This window comes from Pygocentrus nattereri, chromosome 2 (assembly GCF_015220715.1).
Source record: "Pygocentrus nattereri isolate fPygNat1 chromosome 2, fPygNat1.pri, whole genome shotgun sequence".
Taxonomy (NCBI): Eukaryota; Metazoa; Chordata; class Actinopteri; order Characiformes; family Serrasalmidae; genus Pygocentrus; species Pygocentrus nattereri.
Window position 1 is genome coordinate 5,182,749 of NC_051212.1, and position 9,629 is coordinate 5,192,377.

A 9,629-nucleotide genomic window follows, 5' to 3' on the forward strand; every position below is an offset into this window, starting at 1 on the left:
CTCCAACTTTATGCACTAGTATTTTAAAAACTCAATATTTTGAACCACTTGTGAATAATATGTACATGGTACAATTTGGCCCTCTTTGGAAAAAGTTGGACATCCCTGCTCTAAAGATTGGATCATGGAAAAATTCATTTTCTTCACTGTTTTGAATGTTTGATGTAGAATGTAAACATTGCTAAAGTTTCAATATTTACTGTTTACTCTGTAGTCTATAAGCCCATATATAGAAACCAAGCTGAACTAAACTTATTGTTTTTGAGATTTCATATGTCTACATTTTCAGCCTCCAGCAGTTTGAAGTTATTCACACTGAAGTTATAGGGGGTGTTACAGCCTGGACTGCTTTTTGAAGAAGGCACAATACAGGGCAGCCAATCAGATTTAAAGTTTATGATACATTTGTTTGTTTATTTGATATTTTCATTACTGATTCATTCACATCTTGCAAATGTAAAAAAAAAAACTAGACATTTTATACACACAACTTTTGTTCTTCCTCACAAAGTGTTGTGGAACAAAACTCAGTTATAAAGTTCAAGAGGCATGATGATCAGCGTTGCTGAGTTTTTCCCTTCATTATTGAGACCAGGGCTGAAGTATGGATAGAGTTTCTCAGTGAAAGACTGACCAGTGAAAGAGTAGATATGAGACCTGGCCTCAACGTCATAGAAGGAGACCAGACCCTCCTCATAATCCACAAACACCCCCACCTTCTGGGGAGCCTGTTTCAAGGAGAGAAGGACAGGGCGAGTGTCCAGAGCTTTATATCGAGTTTTGTTTCTCAGCCACACAGTCCAGTACCCGTTCTCAGGACTCAGTGTAATCTCTCCCTTCCTGTTACTGGACTTTGTGGTCACTCCTAATTCCCACTCACTCTTCCCGCTGACCTGAACCTCATAGTAAAATCTCCCTGAGGAGAACCCCTCCTTTCCCAGCACAGAGACACATTCATCAAACCTCTCTGGGGTGTCAGGAACTTTCTCTTCTGTGTCTCCATCTCGCACTTGTTTCCCATCATCAGACATGACGAGGGAGGGATGAGCAGTGTCAGGATCCAGAGTCACATCCACTGAAAGAACCACCCCGATTAAACTTGTTTTAACACAATACTGAGTGTAATAGTGAAACATACAAGCAGGTGACAAATGAAAGGAAAAACCTGAATAAGTGAGTGGAGAACATAACACCTGCTTTAGGACACTTTTGCTGCCCAAAACGATTAAGCTATTGAATCTTACCCTGATATTCTGGATCAGGATGGCAAAAGGAAAGGGAGTTCGTTGTTTGACCATGGATGGCAGGAGCTTTGGTTAAAAAATGGTCAACTGGCAAACTGTGAAGTAATTGATTCGATATTGGCCAACATTGTTGAGTCAGTGGCCTCTTTTCCACCGCAGGGCCGAACGGTTCTGAGCACAGAGGGTAACCTGTTCCGTAGTGTGTTTAGCTGTCATCTGCTAGGCTAAACTAATGGGAGTGTACAGTGCCTCACACCACAGTACACACTTGGCTTTAGCTGACTGATGCTTAAAAACAGCCGTTTAGAGGATAAAGACTCAGAGTGAACAGACCTAGATAGCGAGCATATATCAGTCCGCTGGCTTCACAAGGTTGGTACCCCACTGACTGTTTGCCACTGCTGGTCCACCCTCAGACCACCCAGATTACTGTCCTGCATACAAGCTCTACCTAGGTTTTAAGATTTTATTGCACAGTATTTTATATTGCAAAAAGAACAAAATAAATGACAAATATTACAAACAACTGAGAAAAAATTGTGACTAGGCCTGATATTAAATGATTTCATAGAAAATGTTGCTGACGTTGTGCTGGATTAAAATGAGTCACTTAACTAATTTACAAAGTATAACTAAAGAAAGGAAGGAAGTAAAACTCAGTAAATTGGACTGTGAAGGGATTTTGCCTATTACTCTGCTTAAACACCGGTGGGCCGTCTGGAAAACGCTGAGCAAAACGCCAGTGGACCACCAACTTTGCCATCAGTGGGTAGACAGTGGTCCACTATTCTCTTGCTATCAACACGTTTATCAACACGTTTACATGCTCTTGAGTAACCAGGTAGTGGGGAAACTCTGGGACTATACGAGTCAGACAGTGATCAGATTTCTGCTTTTGAACCAGCCAATAAACTCACAGAAGAAGACGTGACCTAAACGTAGCGTAAAACTTTTGCTGGCATTTCGCAGTACCGCGGTCTGTTCCGCACATGCTCAGGCTGAGAAAACCAAAAGAAATCAGAGTAAGAGTTCACAGCACTGAGAAATCTGATTACTGAGCGTTATTGGATTTCTTAATTGGATGTCTAGATCGGTGTGTGGTGATTACATGACCATTTGAATAACCGGACTTCGTCAGTTATCCGTTATTCAGATGTTCATGTAAAACGGATTATTGAGTGCATGTACCCGCACTCGCTGAATCAACTGCACAATCATAGAGTAAGCATTGTTTCAACATTAAATCAACATCAGTACTGTAAGTGCTGCCGAATCAATGTTTGTTCCCATTTTGAATCAACAGCCAATATAACGAGCCACATCACTGCAGGTTCAACATCAGATCTACATTTATTGAATGGTATTTTCTTATATAACAATGTTCAATCACAGTTTGCTGTCTGGGGTGTTTCAAAGGGAATAGTGACTGAGGGTGTTTTCACACTAGAGCTTTTTTCCAGACCCAGGACCTCTTGCTTTGCTAGTTCGGTACATTTGGTCAAGTGTGAAAGTGTGAGAAAGAGAGCCAGAGACCACCTACAGATAATTATCAGCTCAGTCACTGGCCACTTATAATAAGGAACCGGTAGTCTGACAAGTCTAATTCTTGGCCCACACAACACACTTAAAGGCTCAGTTGTGTAAAACTTAAGGCACTGGTCAACAAAGATGTGGAACAGTGATGGTCAGATCAGTCATTCTTCATCATTTTCTCCACAGATATTTCAGTGCATGTGCAGCAAACACCACAAGAATGGTACAGGCCTGAATGTTTGACCCCTACAATGAAGGGCTCCAGTGGCTCTGTTATGCTGTGGGGGGCATCCTTGCTGGCATAATTGATTTCATCCTATGATGACACATTTCTATCCCGGAGTGGTCTCTTCCAGGATGCCAATGCCTGATGCACTGGACACAGGGGGCCACTGAATTGTTTGATGAGTATGAAGATCACATGTAACATCATGTAGATGTAGATCACATGTTCTTCTCAGTCACTAGATCTCAACCTAATTGAACACCTGAAGGTTTTGGAGTGACGTGTTATACAGTGCCCCCCACTACTACCATAAAACACTAACTGGGGGAACACTAATGCTCACTAAACCTGTCCTGGAGGCCCAACACTTCAGTAAGACATTTTATTCAGGTTTTTCTTTTAATATATTTTGTTATGTAATCACTGAATGTCCACATACCTACATATTGTTGAATTCTCTTCAGTTCTGTTTGAAAAAGAACAATGGAAAATAGATGTGGCTGTTATAATTTTAGATTAGCTCAAAAATAAAATCTGATTAATATCAAACATTACATGAAAGGAAATCCCATCCAGCAAAAAAAACTATTCCACCACTTACTGATCTCAGGAAGGTTCTCCATCTCCTTATTGATCTCTTCCTGAAGCTGAATCAGAGCTCTCCTCAGAGTCTCCAACTTCAGATGAGTGTTAATCCTGACGTCAGTCCAGTTCTTGGTGGGTGGAGGGCTGCAGAGGGACGGGTAAACCTACAGTCCAGCAGGAGAGAGGAGAAACCCCTCAGCATGGGGAGCGCTGTCCTGTGATGGACTGCATTACTATGGAGAAACAGAGGGAGTCTGACCTGTAGGAGGTGGAGGTGGTCCTCAGTGTGGGAGAGCTGCTCCAGCTCAGTGTCTCTCCTCTTTAGCTCAGTGATTTCCTGCTCCAGCTCTTTAATGAACTCTTCAGCCTGCCTCTCTGCTGCTTTCTGCTTCTCCTCCATCACCTCAAGCAGCTCCGCCTGGCTTCTCTCAATGCAGTGCAGCAGAGCTCTGAAGACCTCCACACTGTCTGCTTTCTCCTTCTCTGAGCTTTTCTAACACAAATTAGACAAATTAAAATATTTTCCATGAATTTGATTGATAACTTCAGTGGTTCCCAACCCGGTCCTTAGGGAATGGAAAATGATAAGTTTCCAACCCGGTCCTTTCCTGTGAGTGGAAAATGAGCCATGTTTCCTAACCTGGTCCTTAGGGCCCCACAAATGACCCATATTTTTGTTCCAACCTAACTAGTAACATATGGGAATCAAGGAAAAATGTGGACCAGCTGGGGGGTCTCAAGGATCCGGTTGGGAACCATTGGATTACCTGACGTAAAGACTACAGTTAAGGTCATCATGTAGACTCACTTTATTGAGTTTTACAGATTGTTTGATTTCCTCAGTCTTCTTCAGTCGGTCTTGGATCATCTGCTGAACTTCTACTTGTGTCTTCATCAGCTTAGTCTGTGGCAGTTACACACATTATAACAAAATACTTATCACAGGAAATAATGAGATGCTGTTAATAACTATGTCTAAATGTCTCTCACCTTCTTCTCTCGACCCTCCTCCTCTATAGGAACAGTGCTGTGAGCCTTGTGGTCTGTTTCAGTGCAGAACTGACATACATACATCTGGTCGTCTCTACAGAACAGCTCCAGGGGTCTCTCATGTTTCTGGCAGCTGTAGTCCTCCAGGTTCTCCACAGGGTCCATCATTTTGTGCTTCTTGAGTTTAACTGCGGTTTTATGAGGCATCAGATGAGTCTCACAGTAAGAGACTCCACAGTCCAGACAGGACTTTACTGCTCCCTCACTACAGTAGTCACACAGAACTTTCTTAACTTTGGATGGACGCTTCTCTGGAGCTCTGCTGGATTTCACCTGAACTGACTTCTTGAACTGAGTAGCCAGTCCAGAGATGAACGTATTCACACGTAGCTCTGGTCTTCTGAAGAATTCCTCCATGCAAAGTGGACACTTGCAGCGTGAACTGCTGTCCCAGCACTCTTTGAGACAGACCCTGCAGAAGTTGTGTCCACATGGAGTCGTGACTGGATCAGTGAACACGTCCAGACAGATGGAGCACTGGAGCTGATCTTCAGACAGGACACTGCTGGAGGAAGCCATGACTGATGGAGATCATGAAAGTGATTTGAGACCACAGAAGGTTCCATGTTTTTGTGATACTTCAATATTGATACATCAATAAAACCAATCAATGAAAAAAAGCTTGAATCAATCACATTTGCCTTTGCATTCTCTAAAATCTGCTCATTATTCATTTGAAATCAACTTTTAAATGAATGAGCATTTTGAACACCTGAATAATAAAAATAAATCTTACAATGGGGCAAAAATGTGCTGCACAACAAAGACGTAATCTGACTAGTAACATGAAATAATGAAAGTTTGAGACTCACCTTTCTGGCAACTTTTCCCTGCTTCCTTTAGAGTTTGCTTCACTTTAGGTCCTCTAAGAACGTCTGGAGAAGCTTCAAACTACAGACTGAGTTCAGAAAAACTGAAGAATCTTGTAGCTTGATGTTGAGTTCAGGTGGCAATAACTGTGTTAAAAACAGGTTTGGACTTTACTTTCATTTCTCCACAGTGACATCACGAAAGCACGCCCACTTTATGAAGACAGATGAAGTTTTGGCCTCTGGGTAGAAGATATGAATCTGGGAAGAAAATATGACTCATTCAAACATGTAAAGACAGATCTAAGGTGAAGCGCTATGTGTAATGTACTGCCTTACTTCAACTGTTCTGCAATACATTATTCTTTAAAGCTTATGTAACATATGTTGGGTTTTGAATTCAGATAAACTAATTAAGAGTTTTTAATTTGTAAATGAAAGCATGGTTATTACAGTGACAGATCCATTATTGCTCAGATAGTAAGGATTCACCACCTGAGAGCAGCAGGGTGGCCTCTTAGAAGGACACTGTATGTATATAATGTTTATATATATATATATATATATATATATATATATATATATAATTTTTTGTTGTTTTATTTTTTTTTTTTTTTAGTTTAACCAGGCTGCAAATTTCGATAGAGGATTTTAACTTGGCATGAACCAGGATGCTTTTTATGACATTGATGGAGTTTAATCAGACTTTCAGCCGGGCACTTTTCACTGTGGTATTGGAGTTTAACTAAGCTGCAAACCGGGACACTTTTCAGTGTGGTATTGGAGTTTAACTAAGCTGCAAACCGGGACACTTTTCACTGTGGTATTGGAGTTTAACTAAGCTGCAAACCGGGACACTTTTCACTGTGGTATTGGAGTTTAACTAAGCTGCAAACCAGGATACTTTTCACTGTGGTATTGGAGTTTAACTAAGCTGCAAACTGGGACACTTTTCACTGTGGTATTGGAGTTTAACTAAGCTGCAAACTGGGACACTTTTCACTGTGGTATTGGAGTTTAACTAAGCTGCAAACCAGGATACTTTTCACTGTGGTATTGGAGTTTAACTAAGCTGCAAACCAGGATACTTTTCACTGTGGTATTGGAGTTTAACTAAGCTGCAAACTGGGACACTTTTCACTGTGGTATTGGAGTTTAACTAAGCTGCAAACCAGGATACTTTTCACTGTGGTATTGGAGTTTAACTAAGCTGCAAACCAGGATACTTTTCACTGTGGTATTGGAGTTTAACTAAGCTGCGAACTGGGACACTTTTCACTGTGGTATTGGAGTTTAACTAAGCTGCAAACCGGGACACTTTTCACTGTGGTATTGGAGTTTAACTAAGCTGCAAACCAGGATACTTTTCACTGTGGTATTGGAGTTTAACTAAGCTGCAAACCGGGACACTTTTCACTGTGGTATTGGAGTTTAACTAAGCTGCAAACCGGGATACTTTTCACTGTGGTATTGGAGTTTAACTAAGCTGCAAACCAGGATACTTTTCACTGTGGTATTGGAGTTTAACTAAGCTGCAAACCGGGACACTTTTCACTGTGGTATTGGAGGTTAACTAAGCTGCAAACCGGGATACTTTTCACTGTGGTATTGGAGTTTAACTAAGCTGCAAACCGGGACACTTTTCACTGTGGTATTGGAGTTTAACTAAGCTGCAAACCGGGACACTTTTCACTGTGGTATTGGAGTTTAACTAAGCTGCAAACCGGGACACTTTTCACTGTGGTATTGGAGTTTAACCAAGCTGGAAACCGGGACATTTTTCACTGTGGTATTGGAGTTTAACTAAGCTGTAAACCGGGACACTTTTCACTGTGGTATTGGAGTTTAACTAAGCTGCAAACCGGGACACTTTTCACTGTGGTATTGGAGTTTAACTAAGCTGCAAACCGGGACACTTTTAACTGTGGTATTGGAGTTTAACTAAGCTGCAAACCAGGATACTTTTCACTGTGGTATTGGAGTTTAACTAAGCTGCAAACCGGGACACTTTTCACTGTGGTATTGGAGTTTAACTAAGCTGCAAACCGGGACACTTTTAACTGTGGTATTGGAGTTTAACTATGCTGTAAACTGGGACACTTTTCACTGTGGTATTGGAGTTTAACTAAGCTGCAAACTGGGACACTTTTCACTGTGGTATTGGAGTTTAACTAAGCTGCGAACTGGGACACTTTTCACTGTGGTATTGGAGTTTAACTAAGCTGCAAACCGGGACACTTTTCACTGTGGTATTGGAGTTTAACTAAGCTGCAAACCAGGATACTTTTCACTGTGGTATTGGAGTTTAACTAAGCTGCAAACCGGGACACTTTTCACTGTGGTATTGGAGGTTAACTAAGCTGCAAACCGGGATACTTTTCACTGTGGTATTGGAGTTTAACTAAGCTGCAAACCGGGACACTTTTCACTGTGGTATTGGAGTTTAACTAAGCTGCAAACCGGGACACTTTTCACTGTGGTATTGGAGTTTAACCAAGCTGGAAACCGGGACATTTTTCACTGTGGTATTGGAGTTTAACTAAGCTGTAAACCGGGACACTTTTCACTGTGGTATTGGAGTTTAACTAAGCTGCAAACCGGGACACTTTTCACTGTGGTATTGGAGTTTAACTAAGCTGCAAACCGGGACACTTTTAACTGTGGTATTGGAGTTTAACTAAGCTGCAAACCGGGATACTTTTCACTGTGGTATTGGAGTTTAACTAAGCTGCAAACCGGGACACTTTTAACTGTGGTATTGGAGTTTAACTATGCTGTAAACTGGGACACTTTTCACTGTGGTATTGGAGTTTAACTAAGCTGCGAACTGGGACACTTTTCACTGTGGTATTGGAGTTTAACTAAGCTGCAAACCGGGACACTTTTCTTTTTTTTTTTTTATAGTTTAACTAAGTTGCAAACCAGGACACTTTTCACTGTGGTATTGGAGTTTAACTAAGCTTTAAACCAGGACACTTTTCACTGTGGTATTGGAGTTTAACTAAGCTGCAAACCTGGACACTTTTCACTGTGGTATTGGAGTTTAACTAAGCTGCAAACCTGGACACTTTTCACTGTGGTATTGGACTTTAATTAAGCTGCAAACCAGGACACTTTTCACTGTGGTATTGGAGTTTAACCAGGCCATAAATCAGGACACATTTCAATGTGGTATTGGAGGTTAACTAAGCTGCAAACCGGGACACTTTTCACTGTGGTATTGGAGTTTAACCAGGCCATAAATCGGGATACTTTTCACTGTGGTATTGGAGTTTAACCAGGCCATAAATCGGGATACTTTTCAATGTGGTATTGGAGTTTAACCAGGCCATAAATCGGGACACTCCATTTGTTTTAAGGATTTGAATTAAATGTGTATTTGTTTCAACCAATGGATGCCTATGGTATTTTTTATCGTATTTTCAATGCTTGGTGTTTGGCATGATTACTATATTGATGTATGAAAGTATAGATTTCAGTTTTAATATGTTCACAAAACAATTATTGGTTCATGATTGATGTTCAAACTCATATTAAAATCAGTGATTTGTATTATTTTGCATAGCTAGCATAAGCCATTGTTTGTCATCATAGCTGCTCACATTGAATTCACCTTCATTAAAAACACTGTTTACAAAAATGAATAAAAAACATTTTTAAATAGGTACTTTTTTTCTTACTTTAAGTACATCTATACTTTTATGCTTCAACCATACATGAACCTTAACTTTTACCAGGTCTTTTTTCTTTTTTTACCACACATTCTTAAAAGAACCCTCAGCAGGATTAAATAGTTCTTTGGATTGTTGGAGAATGTTTCTATGGTTCTTTATAGAACCTTTTTGAAACGGGTTCTGTATAGCAACAAAAGGTTTCATTTATTGTTATGGTGTCAAGTTTATAATAATACCAGAACAAAGACTCCTTATAGAACCATATACAGCACACTCAACACTTTCACCATGCAGAGAACCATTTAGTCATGCAATATAGGACAACTTTCTTTTGGAAGAAGCGTCTTTTTTAAGAGTGTACTTGCACTTTTGTGTAAGTAAGGGACTTGTGTACTCCTGCCACCTCTAGGATAAGGTTTAGACTGCATTACGTAATGTGGACTATGCCTCTGCTTTCATGGGAAATGAAACTGAACTTGTTGGCTCCGCCTTAAAAAGTAACCGGAGA

The 9,629-nt window shown here is 40.6% G+C and overlaps 1 protein-coding gene across 2 annotated transcripts; it reads right to left on the bottom strand.

Moving 5' to 3' along the window:
• Nucleotides 1–527: 527 nt before the first annotated feature.
• LOC108413328 (E3 ubiquitin-protein ligase TRIM39-like) lies at nucleotides 528–5,579 on the bottom strand. Of its 2 annotated transcripts, XM_037545849.1 has the most exons (8): nucleotides 5,451–5,579; nucleotides 4,579–5,159; nucleotides 4,397–4,492; nucleotides 3,848–4,081; nucleotides 3,605–3,752; nucleotides 3,443–3,469; nucleotides 964–1,075; nucleotides 535–728 (listed from the first exon to the last, which is right to left on the bottom strand). In XM_037545849.1, exons 2-8 carry the CDS (start codon nucleotides 5,155–5,157, stop codon nucleotides 557–559), a joined length of 1,368 nt encoding a protein of 455 aa, XP_037401746.1. In that variant the 5' UTR covers nucleotides 5,158–5,159; nucleotides 5,451–5,579; the 3' UTR covers nucleotides 535–556. The 2 variants fall into 2 exon arrangements, with proteins under 2 accessions (XP_017541286.1, XP_037401746.1); XM_017685797.1 differs by having other exon boundaries at nucleotides 528–1,075.
• Between the last annotated feature and the right edge of the window lie 4,050 nt (nucleotides 5,580–9,629).